This window comes from Sander lucioperca, chromosome 23, assembly GCF_008315115.2.
Source record: "Sander lucioperca isolate FBNREF2018 chromosome 23, SLUC_FBN_1.2, whole genome shotgun sequence".
In the NCBI taxonomy this organism is placed as follows: Eukaryota; Metazoa; Chordata; class Actinopteri; order Perciformes; family Percidae; genus Sander; species Sander lucioperca.
Window position 1 is genome coordinate 20,358,067 of NC_050195.1, and position 18,760 is coordinate 20,376,826.

Consider the following 18,760-nt stretch of genomic DNA (forward strand, 5'->3'; position numbering starts at 1 on the left):
TACTTTGGTCAATCACAGGTCATTTCCGAGAGAGAAAGCATTACTGCTGGCTGTTTTGCCCATGCATTGCCTGTGCGCCAGAGAGGGAAGAGGGAGAGCAACAGGAAGATGTCTCATTCTACTTCAAATTCTGGCATTTGTTTTGCTTTCTACCCATTGCAGCTGTGCACTACTTATGTAAATGCACTAACATTCCATACATACTGATCGAAAGTATGCACAAAGGGCTGCAAGAGAGACCTTAATAACTTGCTTTTCTCGCATTGGGAGAAACCCGGAGCCATCCTGGACTTGAGTCTGTGAGTGAGTGCAGGGCCCGGACACTGGGACTGGACCAGCCATAAAAGAGCATCTTTCTGCTCAAAACAGCTGCTGGATAGGAGACATCACTCAAACGTGCAGAAGTGGGATGTTTGTGTTATTCATTGTTTGTTTGTTTTTTAACTGTGTGATTGTGACATGAATTTTGAGTATGATAAGCAGATGTACCATCAATTAATCCCTAAGAGGAGTGAAGAGCCGTTGATGAGTCACAGATTTTCTACAATCATGACTCAACATATACTACTGGTCAAAAGTTTGGGGTCACTTAGAAATTTCCAATCCACTCCATTATAGACAGAATACCAGCTGAGATCAGTTGCATTGTTTTTTTAATCAGGGCAGCAGTTTTCAGATTACATTATGTGCTTACATAATTGCAAAAGGGTTCTCGACTGTTGTAGAAAGAAGTGGCTGATCATTAATGCAATATCTACATTGCCCATTATCAGCAACCATTCATCCAATGTTCCAAAGGCACATTCTGTTTACTAATCTGATATCATTTTAAAAGTCTAACTGAGAAAACATTGGAGAACTCTTTTATTACACGAATAATTCTCACATGAACTAAGTATAATCAACTCTTTTGCTTTGTTTATTAATTAAGCTGTGGTACATCAGTCGTGGTTGTAACATTGTGAGTGTGAGTCTCTCTCTCTCTCACACACATACATTTGTCTTGTAAAATCAGCTCAACTGTCATCAGAAACAATGAATGATTAGATGGATGATGAATGACTGAAATGTTGCAATAACTTCCACCGATTGTTTGAGGGGGAAAAGTCAGAATACCGTGGTGATAACAGACCCTGATAATGATTTATGTTGCACACATAATGAAGTTTTACCATCTCACGTTAGAGGGGAGCCAGGTGGGTGCTGAGGTGTGATAAGGCAGGGTGTTATTTCTCCCACATAGGCCTTTCCTATTCTCTCCAAACTGTCAACTCACGATAGCCAAGATGCTGTTTCACACGTTTATCAGAGAAAACCTACTCATATTTGACTAGAATAAGAGACAGAGAAATATCTCACTCATAATGAAATATGAAAGCAATATAAATGTGTGTCTATGCTACTGAATGTCTTTTTTTGTAAACTTTCTTTTAGTCCATACATTGCCAGGTTTGTTAATGGCATGAGTACTCTTTTTACCCCGTAAATGTTACAAATGTGAGATCTCATCTTCTTTGTCTAAAGGCAGTTACACACCAACCAGACGGTCGACCGTTGGCAGAAAAGGCAGTTGGACTGATCAGTCTCCCCGAGTCGGTCAAAAAAGTGCCTCAGAACACACCAAAGCGACGAGACGTAATACGTCTCCATAACAGCAGGCGGTGCTAATCTGTATTGTCGCCCAAAAAATGAAAACCGGCAGCTGATTGGACGAACGGTCACATGGTTCTGGCTGCTGCTTCCGGATTTTGGATTTTTCGAACGGCCATTACTGGCGACCAAGGGGATAAGCTTCGCTTCAGAGTTTGAACCTCCTATGGCGCCATTTTGATGCTACCAAACGATCACCCCCCGTTAGCATCCCATTGCCTGCCATTCATTTTGACATCACTTTGACAGCGAATAACTTTACATCTGAAGCGTTTAAAGACTCTATTTGTCCATTGTTTATTTCTAAAGAAACACAACAATGTATAAAAGGCTCCATTACCTTGTACCTCACGTTATGATTTTTGTAAAAATAGGCTAACGATTGTGTCATAACCAAGCGACTTACTGTCGCATAGTAGAGGAATTACTGTATAGTACAGGAGAAGCTCGCAGGCAGTTTCGACTTACATTAGCTGTTTAAGTTTAATTACTAATGTTAACTAGCATTTTAGTCAAATTGGCCAAAATGAAGGACGACGGCCCCTCGGACGGACGACAGCATGGAACACACCGAACAGACTCGAGTCACTGACCTCGCCAGACTGTCCAACGGCCGATTATCGGCTCTGTGTGTCCACACCTTTAAGAGATTTGGCAGGTAAATGAGTAAACTCACACTGCAGTTATGCAGATAAAACCTGACCATGTGCTGTTTCTTTCCACTTGAAACACAGGAATGTTTCATTGGTTGAAATAGATGGGGGGTGTGTGTTTAAAGGGTTAGGGTTAGCAGTGGGCTTAATAGCTCACTGACTCCCATGGCTTCAGGAAGGTTAATGGGTTTGACAAGGACCGAGTTATGCTCAGGGTTCACAGCAGAGTGCACATATTCATCAGAGTGATGCTCTGACTCAGAGTTGGATTCTAATCACTGCTGAAATGATTTATAAAAATGACATTATTCACCCTGTGTGGTTCAAGGAAATAGTCTTATATATGACCTTTTTTGAGGGACATTGGAGAGACTGTTTGTAAATGAATGGATCCCCAAACTAAAAAGTGGTTGTTTTAGTATCTATCAACACTAAGGGCTACTAGCACCAGTTTTGAGTTTTAGCTCTTAAATACTTAGTTACTCATGACTTTATGAAAAGCTTTATGTAACGAGGCTTCTCAACACTCCCCATGCATATCACATCCCAGTCAGAGCAGCTTTTGTCTTCTTGAATGCAGTTGTGGTTTTGCCATCTCTCTCCCGCTGGTCCTATAAATCTGCAGCTTTGTCCCTGTGACAATGGGAGCGAGGGCAGCGTGGCAGGTGTAATCTTGTAGCCCTGGTACAGACTGAAACACAGACAGTAACTGCAAAACCAAATGCTGGATTTGAAAGACACAACATCTGCAGAAACCAAACATTTTCTAATATTTTGTGAAGGCCTCACAATGCCCCAGTTACGTTAAAAAAAAAAAAAATGTGCGGAATTTGGTCAAGGCGGACTTTTTTGTTGAGTTTTTTATCAGCTGGCCTAATTTAATTTCATCCAAATCTTTTTATTAAAATGGATCATATTTATTTACAGCACAAAAGGACATGAACTTCTTCTTTTCTAAATGTGGATGACCAGCAGAGCTGTATTAATGAGGCTGAATAACTTTCATTGTGTTTTGACCAAGTTGTGTCCTGTTTTTTTTTTTTTTTTTTTTGTGATCAACTTTTTTTTATTGGCACCTTCAGACATACAAAACAAATTCCACACCGTGTGACAGGTAATAGCAGATGGTGCACAGAACAGATCAACACAAATTGAACAAGAACAAAAACCCTCTCCCACCCTCTGCGGTCTCGAGGAAAACAAAACAAACAAACAAACAAAACAGAAACCACACCTTGCCTAGTTACTCTCCTCTAATTCTTGTGATGCTGAGGTCATTAGGTCTGATACTTGTGCTGCTGCGCTTTCCCATAAGCTGATAGTTAATGATCTGACTTTGTTAATCCTTGCTGTAGAGAGCTCAAGCATTACTATGTCTAGAAAATACGCCAACCACTGTTTTATACAAAGCAAGTGAGGGGGGAGCCAGCGTTGAGCAATCATTTTCTTGGTTGCAGTTGATCCGGCTAGCCAAATTTTCCTCTGTCTCTCGAGCAGGTGTAATTTAGAGTCATCATTAAGTAACAAAACAATCGCGTCAGTAGGAATTCTTGTGTCCTGTTTTTTGTTTGTTTTGCAGCAACTCTCTCCTTTGTATCCATCTGCTCTTGCTGCTCTTGCTCTAACATTCCTCTTCGTGGGGAGCTTTAACTGCTCCATTAGAAAATGAATAAGTGAGATGTGATGAAGGGCTGAGCTGTTCGATATTAGCTCTGTGACCTTGTGTGTCCTTTTGAAAAAGCTCAAACCTTTTTTATATGTTCAGGAAAGTCGAGGTCCTGGCAGCAGATTTAGATAATGTGATGTGAGATATGAAGGGCATTAATCTGAAAAAATGCTCCAGACAAGTTAACACGATTTTTGTCTGATGATTTAGAATCCCTCAAGCAGAACGTACGCTGTCATCTAGCCTAAGTGTAAATGTAAAGGGTTGAGTTGCACATTTCCTGTCCCCCAGTTCGACTTGTCACGACTGTTGCCATCACGTTAGTCTTCACGCTGAATGGACACACACACACACACACACACACACACACACACACTGACCTGATTGTGCACTGTACATGTGACATCCTGGGACGACAGAAAGAGGGAGATGTGAAGGCGGACTGTAGAGCGGCCGGTGTAGCTGGTGAGGGTCAGCAGACAGTCTATGCCTTAAGGCCTTGACGCTGACCGGACAGGAACAAGGAGTGCGAGGCGTCTCACGGAGCAGCAGGAGGTCCCGATCGTTGTTCAGTATATTCGCTGTGAAGTCTGGTTTGCTTTGGTGTTTGCTCATTAGCACCTTTGTGTGGAACAGGAACGGAACTGTGTTTTATAGATGAAAAAGGGCGTAGGCAAGAATAAATTAATGGTAAAAGAAAGAAGTTTAAAAAAAAAATGTCATACTGCAGAAAGATGAAGGTGTCACCTGCATCAAACACACATTAATTCGGAGATGTAATCATCTAATTACCTGTATTTAAAATTATCTGTAATCAGAATACATAATTTTTTGGGGGGATTTACAATATCTAACGCCCTGCTTAAATTGAAGAGGGTGTATTTTTTTCCATTATTCACATATCCACATTGCAGACTTAGACGTGATTTTCTCTAACTCTTGCATTTTGGGTAACTCTTTCATCCTGCTCCTCTTTGATGCCAGTGAAATCTCTGAGAGAGAAAGTACAAAGCAACAAAGAAAGAAGTCTGCATCCATTTACATACAGTACAGGCACCAGCAAGTATCTAGTACAGAGTGATGCAGTTGGGTGTAGTCTGTACAAAATCTGCATATTAAATATTAATGCGTAGCGTGAGTATCAGCTCATTGTTGAGGTATAAAGGTGTAGGAAGAGGCTCCGTGAAGGCGAGATGCCGACGATTTGGAGACAAAGCTCTTTGTCGCTGTAAAGCTTGGACCCACACAGTCTCAGACAAAGACATTCATATATGCCTTTGCAGGGAGATTCACGCTGAAAGAGCTGCTGTACTGAAGTTTAGTCCTCTGCTAATCCTTTCCTCTGTCCGTTCATCACGCACCTTTTCTCATTTTGAGATAATTTGCTGCTCTTGTGCCAAATGTAAAAGATCCTACCTTGATTCTGGGCAATATAACTATCACTGCAAATGGTCAGCCAGCAGAGATTTGCACTTTCCTCTACTTGGATGTAGTCATGCAAGTGTGGTAAAGGCCAATTCAGCTCTGCACATAGCAGGGTGTGTCTGTCAAAAGGATAAACATTAATTTAAGTTAAAATAAATGAAGTCTACTCTCATTGATATAAATGAGGTGGACAAAATGTACTGTACAACACAGTACAACTGAATATTAATATAGGAATCTAGGATTAATTGCCTGACTGTAGTATTAGACTAATAAACTGGCAACTATGAGTATATGACTACTGAGTAGTTTTTACATCCAAATCTTTCAAAATACCCTTTTAATTCTGTTTCTTTCACTTTCTGTCTTCAAACACCAGTGGATTGTGGGTAATCTGCTGTGTTGATCAATAAGGATTTGACAGAATCTGACAGAAAGTGAAGGTGCCCATTAAAGATGAAATTTATTTTTGTAGAGATTTTTTAATTGGTTGATTAACTTTCCTTGCATGGTAGATTATGTTGCATAAAATGCCCTACATTTGGGGTTCAAATGGACGTTACATAATGCTGTCTTAACCATGGCAGAGTGATACGCTGCACGTAAGAAGAGAGTGAAGTGATGTGTTCCGCCATCTGCTAGAGTTCTGTTTTTCTACTTTTGGTGGCCGTCATTAAATTGGACTGAAGAAGAGGCACAGGTGGGATTCGTACCCATGCCCGATCTTAGAATAGCACAAGTTTATCTGTGGTGTACTTTCTCGGTTTTGTCCCTGTGCTGATCATATTTTCCTTTACAAATACAAATGAAGAAAATAATCTGAGTAAGAAATGTGTTGTGCGATAATGAGAGGTTAGTGTGACAGCCTTCAAGATCCAGTTTTACCCAGTTTTACCCAGCTTAGATGTTGAGTGAACAAAGTTTAGAATAGAAATTGTTTTGACATGAACACACGATCCCTTAAATCTCTTTCCACACCCTAAACCCACCTCCCTTAAAGCAGCCAATCACAGCCGAGCATCCAGTGTGCTGTTTACAAGTCTCACGCTGACATGACCAAGCAAGCAACAGACCCCGTTAAACCCCTGGGACGTTAGACGCTGGGACAGAAGACCAAGTGTTTCTCAACATCTAGAGAAAATAAACAACAGCCGAGCCCTGACGCCAGAGGGAAACTGAAATGATTCCTTTCTGATATCTCATTGAAGCAAAGGAACTCCCTCTTCTGTCAGCCAGTCAGAGGATTGTGTTTAAGCTCTGTAATACCACTAATCAGATTATCATTTATTGTAGAGGGGGAGTAGTGAGATTGTGTCATATATTATCTGCTGCCCACCCTTGTCTATAAAGAGAGCTTTACTGCTGCACTGCACTGTAGGTTGTGCAATAAACAAACCACAGTGGCCAACAAGCATTTCTTTGTCTTGAGGCTCAAGAAAATATCTGCAGTGTTTAAAAAATCTGAATTTTTATGGAAGCTTTTGTGGTGTTGATTGATGTTTGTCTTCTGCTTGGTGTTTTGTTAACAAACCATCTCCTGTTGAGCCAGACCCAGAAAGATGTCTTTTGACTCCATTCATCACCGAGTGCTAGATGATGAGGATGATGATGATGATGATGTCATGAAGCGTGGTACAAGTGGAGCTTTGTAGGATAGTCAATGTTTAGCTTTGAGCAGTAATAAGTAGTAATTGGAGGGGAGCGAGAAGCCCAAATAATAGTTGCTCAGTTGCTACCCTGTCATCAAGATCTGTGTCAGTTCTCAGCTGCATGCCACAGCATCATATCTTTTCCTTGCGGCCTGGTGGCAAATGTTCTGTGACATTGTACCACTGATTTAAAGTTTTCAGTTTGGGTCATAAATATGTAGATCATGGTCCTACGTTCTCTCTATAGAGCTAATACTTCATTGATCCTCGTCAGGAAATCTCAAAGAGGTCAGAGGCCAGACGCTGATTCTCCAATACTATCACGCAATACAGGATTGCATCATGGTTATTAGCAATGGGTTTACTCATTGCATCACCACTTCTGCTGCTTAAAAGTATCAGGAGGTCACGTCAGGTCTACAGCTGAGGCAGCAATATTATGTCTTTAGCTCTTTGCCGCTGTTATATAAACGCTCATGAAGCCCCCGACTGTCTGTTTCTTCCAGATTATTGACCCAGCCACTGCCTCTTCACTCAACTCCACTCTGCTTCCTTTTTTTCTTTGCAATTCTTGGATCTCCAGTGCCACTGGCTCCATCTTGTGGCCGGTGTCTCATCTTTCAACTTCCCCTCCCTCTCTCTGTCTCCTACTAATCCACCTCTTCCCTCTTTACACAAGCTGCTGCTCATCCTATCGCCCCTCTTTACTCTTCATCATCACATGTTATAGCTGGCTGGCAACATTACATAACATTGGTACAGTGAATTGTCTTCCATCTATCCACACTGATGCCTTTTCATGCATTAATGGATGAAAAACTGAATTGGATGGTGTTTAAATACATAGTGCCTCATAGATTCAGCTTGTTATTAATGGAGCTGCCACCATCAGATCTCTGTGATTGGGTTATATGAAGCTTTTAGCAGATCTTATAGTCAAAGCAAGGGTGGCGTCTAATCATTTCAGACAGGCTTTTTTTGTTGAGTATTTTAGCGAGGGCTCTGTAATGCTGCTTTGTTTTTCACAGCAGTTTTACAGTTTGCAGGCACAATCAATGGTGAGAGCTAGGATGAGAGTTAATATTGGACTCAGATTCATGAGATGGACACAACCTCGGCTCCAAATGAATGCTAATCAGGGTTTCCGCTGGGTCTTAAAGGTCCCATGGCATGAAAATTTCACTTTATGAGGTTTTTTAACATTAATATGAGTTCCCCCAGCCTGCCTATGGTTCCCCCAGTGGCTAGAAATGGCGATAGATGTAAACCGAGCCCTGGGTATCCTGCTCTGCCTTTGAGAAAATGAAAGCTCAGATGGACCAATCTGGAATCTTCCCTATATGACGTCATAAGGAGCAAGGTTACCTCCCCTTTCTCTGCTTTGCCCGCCCAGAGAATTTGGCCCGCCCATGAGAAAGAGAGAGACATCATGGCTTGCAAACGAGCAAAGTGGCAGTTGGTCAAGGCCACACCCCCACCCTCCACCTTGCCCCCCCTCTCTCCTCCTCAATAGCATTTAAAGCTACAGACACAGAAATGGCACATACTAAGGAAAGCTCATTGTGGGACTGGCTCTAGTGGCTGTAATTCTGCACCAAGGCTGAATTTCGGGAAAGAGACTTCAGATACAGTATTAGGGGACCACTGAGGCCTATATAAAAGCATCAAAAAAGCAGCATGTCATAGGACCTTTTAAAAAGTTTAAAATTTCAAAATCTAAATTTTAGGCCTTAAAAAGTCCTACATTCGCCGAAGCATTGTGTTGTAGGTCTTAAATAACTTTAAACACGTCTTAATTTTCCTACGTCCATGCAATGCTACCTCTAATGCTCACTGAAATACTTTTTTTTATTCCGTGGTGTTGTAGTTCTTCCTTTCGATAGTCCAAATATAATTCGCTGTATATTGACAGATTATTATTACTCTGTGTCACTTTTATTCAATTTGAATACATCTATTTACTTTGCAAGTACGTTTGTGACTCTGCATTTCGTTGTACCTTTATGTCATGATATAGGTCTTAAATTTCACTCATAAAGGTCTTTAAAAGGTCTTAAAAAGTCTTAAATTTGACTTGGTAAAACCTGCGGAAAACCTGCTAATGTTGCTCTGTATCTGGATGTGAAAATTGTTTGCCAACGAGTCTACTTGTTACTGCTGCCCCAAAGTAGCAAAGAAATCAGTTAATGTCATCTTTGTGGTATAAAACTAGGACAGCAATAAATGTGTACTTGCGGTTTTAGTGCAGCATCATGCTAAGTCCTACATGTGTTTCTTTTTGCCCCCTGCAGGTGAGCCAAGGTAATGTCCCAGGTGTGGAAAGTGCCTCTCTGGCCATGGACACAGAGGAGGGCGTGGAGGTGGTGTGGAACGAGGTGCTCTTCTCTGACAAGAAGGTCTTTAAAGCACAGGAGGTACTGTGGCTCTTATTCCCTACAGCCAAGACGGGCAGTATTTACTGTTATCAGATGACTAGAAGGCACCAAAACCCCCTCCCCACCCGCTCGGGGCGCCTGTCCAGCAGTCGCAGCCCCCTCACGCTGACATCTCTCCATTTGTGCACACCATAGGACCTGAGCATGTGTGTGTATTTCAGACTTGAGTGTAGTGTGTTCTAGTCTCGCTTTGCCAGACCCTCCTCCAAAGCGCGCTGGAGTCTGGCTACTCCATATAGCATTCGGGGATCGGAGGAAAACGTGCTCTGGTTTAATGGCATTTCTTTAAACCAATCACAATCGTCTTGGGCGTCACTGGAGAAAAGCTGCGGTGCCGTGGCAAAATAGGCTCTGAAGGAACTTGCGACTGCTGGACAGGCGCCCCGAGTGGGTGGGGAGGGGGTTTTGGTGACTTCTAGTCATCTAACGATTGTCGAACGATCGTCTAACGGTTGTGTCATAACCACGCGACTTACTGTCGCACAGTAGAGAAATTACCGTACAGTACAGGAGAAGCTCGCAGGCAGTTTCGACTTACATTAGCTGTTTAAGTTTAATTACTAATGTTAACTAGCATTTTAGTTAGTAAGAATTAGCCTGTGCCTATGTTATCTCCTTACATATACCTACGCTCTCCGTCTCTGCAAGATTGGGAATGATTGAGATTTCTCTTGGCACAGCTACCAGAAGACTTACAACTTTCAGACAGGTTGCTCACGTCACATTTACGTCGTCTCTCTCAGTTGGAGGCTGCGCAGTAACGCTCAGCGCTCACCGGCAAAGTGCTTCTAATATCCTTCACTGGTCTCCGTCCAGAGCAACGGGATCTGTTGGTCCATTTTATATATGTCAGTGGAAAGCCTAGCGTTAAGCTAATCAGCGGTTCGCGCTAGCTTGTTTCAAGCTTGAGACACATTCGATTACCATCAAAACATATCCCAGAGAACGGTCGACTCGGTACACGTGTTATTAACCTTTAGGTTCATTTTGCGCCGGAATTGTCCTTTAATTGAGAATTTTACCTAGGTATAATGAAATGAAAAAAACCTTTGCATACATTTCTAATTTATAGTCTCAAAATGTTTTATGGACCGTGAGTTAGAGGTCTTTAATGATTATTTTCTTAGTAATATGTATCCCAAAATAATGAAAAATGTGACACATTAAAGTTGCTAATTTTGTCTGACTAAGAGTCCAAAACTCAAAAGTATTCCGATAATTACAATCTAAGACAACCATCAAATGTGAACATTTATAACTTATAGTTTAAGCTTTACTGGAAAGAGACAAGGGATTGATGGACCATTCTTGGTCCATGATGTAATGTGAAGGTCTGAACCTCCTCTGATGTATGTTTTTTTAGGAGAAGATCAAGGAGATGTTTGAGAACCTGATGCAGGTCGAACACCCCAACATTGTCAAGTTCCACAAGTACTGGCTGGACATGAAGGAGAGCCAGGCGCGGGTATGATTTGTTTTTCATCCTTTCTCTGGTCTTTCTCTCTCCCACTGTCCTTCTTTTTTCCTCCGCACACACATTTGTGAATTAACTCCATGTGTGGCCCACAGGTTATATTCATCACAGAATACATGTCGTCGGGCAGCCTTAAGCAGTTTCTGAAGAAAACTAAGAAGAACCACAAGACTATGAATGTAAAGGTCAGTGTTTTCTGGTCACATTGGCCACTGCATTGGTGTACTTGCTCAGTCTGCCGCCTGGTGGTGGCCTAGGTTAACTGCACCCCATCACTATTCAGATCCATATTTTCTGCAGGATTAAAGATGATGTAACAGGACACCCTGGTGACTCAGTCTGCTCAGACATATACACTCACTGGCCACTTTATTAGGTACACCTGGCTAGTACCGGGTTGGACCCCCTTTTACCTTCCGAACTGCCTCAATTATTTGCGGCATAGATTCAACAATGTGCTTGAAACATTCCTTAGAGGTTTTATCCATATTGACATGAGAGCATCATGCAGTTGCTGCAGATTTGTCGGCTGCACATTCATGATGCGTATCTCCCGTTCCACCACATCCCAAAGGTGCTTGGTTGGATTTAGATCTGGGGACTGTGGAGGCCATTTGAGTAAAGTGAACTCAACAATGCTCAGTTGGTACTTAGGGGCCCAAAGTGTGCCAAATAAATATCCCCAACACCATCCTGAACATTTGATACAAGGCAGGATGGATCCATGCTTTTTATGTTGTTTACACCAAATGTTGATCCTACCATTGAATGGTTGTGCATGAAAATCCCAGTAGATGAGCAGTTTCTGAAATATTAAAACCTAACAACCAGCAACCATGCCCGGTTCAAAGTCACTTAAATCCCCTTTCTTCCCCATTCTATTGATGCTTGGTTTGAAGTTCAAACCAAGCATCAACCTTTGAAGTTCAAACCTTGGCTGCCATGTGATATGCTGATTAGATATTTGCATTAGAAAGCAGTTAATTAAACAGTTGGACCTAATAAAGTGGCCGGTGAGTGTATATCTTTACACTTTAGGTTTAGGTTTGAAACCTGCATCTCATCCTCTCTCTTTTTTCTGTCTTCTACATCTGCTGTTTTTCATTCTATAATAAAGCCATAGTAACAGTGCTATATTTGGTATTCTTCACATATGATCCTGAGAATGAGGGAGGGATTTGTGTCTTTAGAGGATTCATGTTGCTCTGTTACACTATATTTTAGGCCTGGAAGAGATGGTGCACCCAGATTCTCTCTGCCCTCAGGTACTGACTGATTTCTTCCCCAGGATTTTAACATGAGAGATTTCTATTATCTCGGGCATCACATTAATCACACAGTTTATTATCTACTGGCAGTTACCTGCACTCTTGTGACCCACCGATAATCCATGGCAACCTGACGTGCGACACCATCTTCATTCAGCACAACGGCCTCATCAAGATCGGCTCAGGTCTGCTCCCAGCAGGGCGTTTTATGTTACTACAACCAGCATAGACCATCCATGTTGTAACCTCAGACTGTGGATTGCTGGAAATTAATCTCTGCAGTTTTGCTAAACAGAATAAATATCTCAATTGTGCTTAATTTTCTCTCCACAGTGTGGCATCGGTTATTTGTTAATGGTAAGAAATGGATAGTTTTGTAGCAGATATGTTTTAATTTGTGTCATATGTATCAATTTATTATATCTAACGTATCTATACTATTTGTGTCTTCTCTAACCAGTGTTTCCAGATGCCAGCGTCCACGGTAAAGCGAGGCAACATCGCGATGAGCAGAGGAATCTTCATTTTTTTGCTCCAGAATATGGCTGTAAGTGTGACGGAGCAGAGTTTGGGTGCAGCTTTCGCTTTAATGCTATCAAATCTATCTTCATTCGTTTCTAACTGAATGATTCACCCCAAAGTGAAAATTCAGCCATTCTCACCTTAGTCTAATGTGACTTTATGCTCCTCTAAAATTTGGTAAAATCACCAAAAACACTGCAAGTTAGCCCCTGTATATCCATGTTATCCTCATCCCACACATTTGCAGCAAAATCAAAATGTTTTGTTGACATCTCAGTGTTTTCCCTATGTTTGTTTGAAGAATTAGGTGCACTTATTTGGCAGGGTGTTTAGGGGTCCTCCCTCAAGAAAACATACGTTTGTTAATAAAAAAAATTTAAAAAAAAAAAATGCAATTTCACATTATTTTGGATATTTGGATCTGTCTAAAACGGTGGAAAAGCTAGAGAAGATAATAAAAAAATTCAAACACAAAAAGCTTAAAGACAAAACTTGCTAAAGAAGTACACTTGGGACCAACTACAATCATTAGATGTGAGAAAAGTATTTTGGTTACATTTATTCGTCTTAGGCAGTGTGATGTGTTGTGTGATGCACCTAAGCCTTAAAATGGTAGTGATAACCTTGTATCTGAGTGTAGATTCTTCCACCAGAGAATTGTGGGAAGTTTGTGACCTAGTGACTGTAATTGTAAGAGGTAGTGAGTGTCAAAATCATTTCCTTCAACTTTTCCTTCTCCATTTCTGTTCCTAGCTGACGAAGATGATTATGCCATAGACATTTTCTCTTTTGGCATCTGTGCTCTAGAGGTGAGAGAAACAGAACTGTGAGATTCTCTTCTGTGTATGTGTGTGTGCACGTTTATGTGTGACTGTGTTAACAGATTATTTGCACCTCTAGATGGCAGTACTGGAGATCCAGGCCAACGGAGATATTGCTGTGTCCAAGGAGGCCATCATCACTGCAGGTCAATCCCTGGAAGACCCTCCCATGAGAGTGAGTCTCATCAATACTTCATGTCCTAAATATACACCAGTGCAACCAGGGCAACATGGAAATGAAGACACTACACTACACTACTAACACTCGCCTACACGTTCCACTATGCTACTAGGTTTAATTCTTACCACATGCAGAGACTTTGTACAGTTTTGGCGAATGGTTCAGTAAAACATGCCAGTAAATCCAGAATGCAGCGTGATGCTCGGTAAACTAGGTCATACCTTGCAGTCATGTAATTATGTGTTGGACTCAGTGTCTCGTTACTTTCTGCAGGAGTTCACCCAGTCCTGTTTGCGTCACGAAGCCAAGCTCCGTCCTACGGCTCACGACCTTCTGTTCCACCGAGTCTTGTTCGAGGTCCACTCCCTCAAACTGCTTGCCGCCCACTGCCTCATCAACAACCAGTGTGAGTTTCTCACCTCCACACGCCAAGCTTACCACACAAAAAGCCTCCTCTTGAATGCACATGAATCTTTTTTCTCGCAAAATCCTTCATTTAAAATTCTTAAATCAATAATACAACACGTTTTATCCTGTTGAGGAGCCAGTGTTATGGGTTATACAATATATTTGCTAGCTTTGGCATACACTCGAGTAGTTTAAGGTTTTGGTAAAAAAAAAACAGATTTTGAGAAGACATTAGTTGACTAATGTCCAGACTTTTTTTCTTGCATCTACAGACTTGCTCCCAGAAAACTGTGTGGAAGAGAAAACCAAATCCTTTGACCCCAACGCTGTCATGGCAGAGATTAAACATGAAGACAGACAGGGAGTTCAGCTCAAGTAAAATTACACACCTCGTATCTTTGGTTACTTGTGAATATCTTGACATGACATGTGAAGCACAACACTCACTCTGCTCTACTGTGTGTTTCTTCACCTCCTGTAGATATTCCCATGTGTCCCCTTTGGAACTTGACAAGTTTCTGGAGGATGTCAAGTAAGTGGAACTCATTTTGTATCAGTTATGGCTGTGACTGCAGCATGAAGTTCAACATGTTGTCCTGTCTCCTCTCTTCAGGAATGGGATTTACCCCTTGATGAACTTCGCCTCATCTCGGCTTCACCCCGTCCCTCGCGCCCTCTCCTTGTCTCAGGAGCAGGTTGAGATGGTCAAGACGCCGACTCCTGAACCCCAGGAGACAGAAACAAGGAAGGTAAGACTTTCAAAAATCACCACAGAAAAAAAAGTGTTAGATACACAGTCTGGCTGCATACAGAGCAAACATGTCTGAGGTTATAAAATGTCCATGAAAGAGGATGTTTACAGTCCACTTTCTGCAATATGTCAAGAATTAAAAAAGAAGGTTGTGGAAACAACATAATGACTATAAATACCTCCCTTTTGGTTATGTAAAATAAGTAACAGGTCTGTTTATTATCATTGTCATTATAATGCCTGTTTATTATCACCCAAAACATATTAAAGATATTTTTGCTGTAACTCTTTATACTTTTTGTCTGTTGGTGTTGTAGGTTGTTCAAATGCACTGTAATTTGGAGTCAAATGAAGAAGGGACCAAAACTCATGTGAGTCACATGGTATTACAGGTAGTTTGCCAATTTAGTAAAAACCCTTTTGTTGGGCTCCTTAATCATCAAGCATATGTGGTCTTTTTTGCCAGTAGCATTCTTCTAAAAGCTCTGTATCAACATTATTTGTAGAAGTTCAGTCAGTTATAGTGGTTAAACATAAATCCAGCTTGATTTAAATTTTACTTTTTGGTGTCTCCCCAGCTGTCTTTGTTTCTGAAGATGGATGACAAACTTCATAGGCAGCTTAGCTGTGACATCCTTCCAAGTAAGTTGACCACAACTGTGCCTTAAAAGAGAAGGCCAGCGTTATTCTATATTTTTCTTATTGTCTGCAAACTCCGTGAAAAAAAACAAAACCACCAAAGTGTCTGTCTCTCAACCTGTACCTTCCTTCCTGTGGCTCTCAGACCCAAGCCCATTGGCTTCTACTAAAGACGTAAATCTTTAAAAATGAGTCAAGAATAAACGCGCTCAGTATTTTCATAAAACAGATGGACACTGTTATTTTTTACCAAACGTTTCTCAAACAGGAGTAGATTGTTGGGGACTATTTTCAGTGGCAGATTGACTTACAATTGAACTGCTGTGTAAGAAACATATAACCCAGCGCAACACTGTGGCTTATTGGTGTATTTTTAATGGCTGTTGGATAACAATTGAGCTATATATATATATATATATATATATATATATATATATAACTACAGTATCTCAGGCTTTGGATACACAGACAATACTTGTAGGTGGATCAATCCCTTGTTCGTTTTGGTCTTTTTTATGGATTGGTTGACAATAAGAAAAATAGAGAATATTACATTCTTATCAATAAAAAAACAACTTACTCTCTACTTACTCTAAAGGTTCATTTTATCGCCAATTTTTGTACCTGAAATATTTCATGTGAAACTTTCAGCTGACACCTCCAAAGACCTTGCCAGTGAACTTGTTCACTATGCCTTCATAAATGAGGTGGATATAAAAGCTTTTTTATGTTCTTCGTCAACAAAAATGAACAAATGTCCTTACTGTGATTTTTGCATTATTAAGCAAAACAGGAACTCATATCTAGGCTCAAAAATGTCCTGTGTGCTTTGTAGGAGGACAGTGAGAAGGTAGCAGCGTTCTTGGAGGACGCCATCAGCCGTCACCGGGTCAAAGCGCTCGCCTCTGGGAGCACACAGTGAGGAGGGCTCACGACAGCGACTGGCCCAGATAGAGGGGCCCGGACCTTGACCACATGGATCAAGAAATGGAGAGGGCAGCGGACAGTATGACACAGCCGGGAAAGGAGCTGACCCAGCTGGGGATCAAAAAGAGGACAAATACAGAAGGATGCTGGGCTGGGACAGTCAGTAAATCATCCTAGAGACAACGAAGAAACACCAGCGCTGAGAAAGAAACCGAAGGCACCTCTGGTTAGAGGGCCAGAGGCATCATGGCTGTGTTCAGCAATCCCACAGAGCAGTGGAAGATTTTTAAACTCCCTGCTAAAGAGGGCTATCATGCCTTAAGATATATTGACAACTTTTCCATAATACCACTATTCAGAACGTATATGTTTTACTTACAAATGCAGCAGCTGTGTTTTCAGAAGGACGTTTCATTGCTTGTTTGCACTCCAGTGTCCACTTTGATTGGTGATTATTTGCTTATAATTGTAATCAAAGTAATTTACTAAAGCCCCTCTCCCTTACAAGCCAGAACCCTCCGTTTATTACAATTTTAGGAATTTAATATTCCGTCCAACATGCACTGTTAATACTTATTCAGTTGACTTATTTATTTCTGTTTAACTGTGAACAATAGAAGCTTTACACAAGCCTGTATTTTTTTTTTTTTTGTGTGTGTGTGCTTTTTATGACGTGCAAAGTTAACACACCTCACTGCACTCTTGGATCAAAGTCTGCTTCTTCTAAACACACCATGCCTAAATGTAGTGACGAGCAATGAGATGATGCCTCTCTTTTAGCCTGTAGTGCTCTTAAGGGTTTTCCCTGTGAAAGTGTTCTGAAAGCCAAAGACTTGCAAAGTGCCTGATATGGCAATGTACTTTGGACAAAATGTTCCTAATGAAACAGTATCATACCCAATTTAGCAATTTGTAATTTAACTAATTCAGGCTGACTTTTAGTTTTAAATCCAGATGCATTGATTCATACTAGTTCCCGTCTCTTATCACGAGTCCACATAGTCAATGTGAATGTGTAGATGAGCTTGACACCCAGTAATGGCAGCTCCATTAAGAGCTGAAGCCTTTGTATGTTGGACAAATGGATCAGGTGATAAGCTCTCTACTGCAGTCAATGTTAGTTTGGAAAGAACTGCAGCTCATGTACAAAAATTGGAATACATCACGGGAAGCTTGTGAAGTAAAAATCACAGTCCTGTATAAATGGGATGAATGGTGTTGGTGATGTGATCTTAAGACTTGTTAACAAAACTTGCCATATTGTTGATATTACTGCTATACTTATTTTTGCGGTATTTCTTAAACCATCTGAGGATATTTATAACACTGAACTTGTTTAGTGTTAATGGGTGTTTTAAAAGAAAAATCTACTCAAAAATCTTTAAGAATGTATGGTTTTAGCATTTTTACTTTTATGTAATCGATAACAGTGCTAACCTCTGGAGGTTTCCATGGGCTGCAGGAGATAAAACAGAATCTCTGATAAAAGAGAGGAATATTTAGCTTTGAACATGTTCTTTTCCCAGTATCAGATTTACTATTTCAGACAATTACAGTGTGAACTTTGGGATGTATTGCACTGCAGCCCACACAAACACAAAAATAGAATGCAGCCCTTCAGCTCTGCCAGATTTTCTTGTAAAGAATCCAGTCTTGGCACCGTAAGAGAAGACTACCATTTGGGTGGATTTTTTTTCTTTACAAAACTGGACAGCAAAAAAAAAAAAACAATAATGAATTGTCGGATCAGTCTTCAGTAGTGTACTCTTCTTTGTCAGACTCTTTTAGCTCTGCTTTATTTGTTTCCCAGGTCTGTACGGTCGCGGTTTCAATCAATGTCATTGCATACAGTACTTACTTACTCTACTCTGTGTCAAGCCTTCTTATCAGTGTGTCTCTGAAAACAGGAGCCCTGAATTCTCCCAGACACTCGCCGACTGTGGGCTGTGGTGTACATATTTATTTGTGGCTATTAAAGGGGTTTACTTTTAGAGAGCAGTGCCACTATTGCTCTCGTTTGATCTAGAAAGCTGCATGTCTTAATAGCCTGCAACGATTCAAAACTTTTGCCTTTGTCAGTCACAGTTCGGTTCCAGAGGAGACCTGACCAAGAAAATGAATGTTAACATAAAAAATATATATCCATATCAGTTTTATTTTATGTCAAATTACTTCTTTTCCCGTGAATCTGTAGAATGAACTTGCCTTTGGATGTGTTCTACTTAAACCTTTGTTAAATATTGTAGCTATGGCAATTAAATACATGACAATAAACAAATTGTGACTGAATG

General features: G+C 40.9%; 1 protein-coding gene across 4 annotated transcripts in view; it reads left to right on the plus strand.

Moving 5' to 3' along the window:
* nrbp2b (nuclear receptor binding protein 2b) overlaps window positions 1-18,754 on the plus strand; it is a 39,687-nt gene extending 20,933 nt beyond the window's left edge. Inside the window, exons 2-18 of one of the 4 annotated variants that reach the window (XM_031292848.2) lie at window positions 9,335-9,457; window positions 10,842-10,943; window positions 11,048-11,137; window positions 12,177-12,217; window positions 12,311-12,405; window positions 12,554-12,577; window positions 12,681-12,767; window positions 13,496-13,551; window positions 13,643-13,738; window positions 14,018-14,150; window positions 14,425-14,527; window positions 14,634-14,684; window positions 14,766-14,901; window positions 15,221-15,295; window positions 15,482-15,545; window positions 16,194-16,249; window positions 16,378-18,754. In XM_031292848.2, the coding sequence (XP_031148708.1) occupies window positions 9,335-9,457; window positions 10,842-10,943; window positions 11,048-11,137; window positions 12,177-12,217; window positions 12,311-12,405; window positions 12,554-12,577; window positions 12,681-12,767; window positions 13,496-13,551; window positions 13,643-13,738; window positions 14,018-14,150; window positions 14,425-14,527; window positions 14,634-14,684; window positions 14,766-14,901; window positions 15,221-15,295; window positions 15,482-15,545; window positions 16,194-16,249; window positions 16,378-16,464 (1,419 nt within the window). In that variant the 3' untranslated portion in view covers window positions 16,465-18,754. The remainder of the gene's footprint in view (window positions 1-9,334; window positions 9,458-10,841; window positions 10,944-11,047; window positions 11,138-12,176; window positions 12,218-12,310; window positions 12,406-12,553; window positions 12,578-12,680; window positions 12,768-13,495; window positions 13,552-13,642; window positions 13,739-14,017; window positions 14,151-14,424; window positions 14,528-14,633; window positions 14,685-14,765; window positions 14,902-15,220; window positions 15,296-15,481; window positions 15,546-16,193; window positions 16,250-16,377) is intronic. The other 3 variants (XM_031292849.2, XM_031292850.2, XM_031292851.2) reach the window with 3 other exon arrangements.
* Window positions 18,755-18,760: the final 6 nt, after the last annotated feature.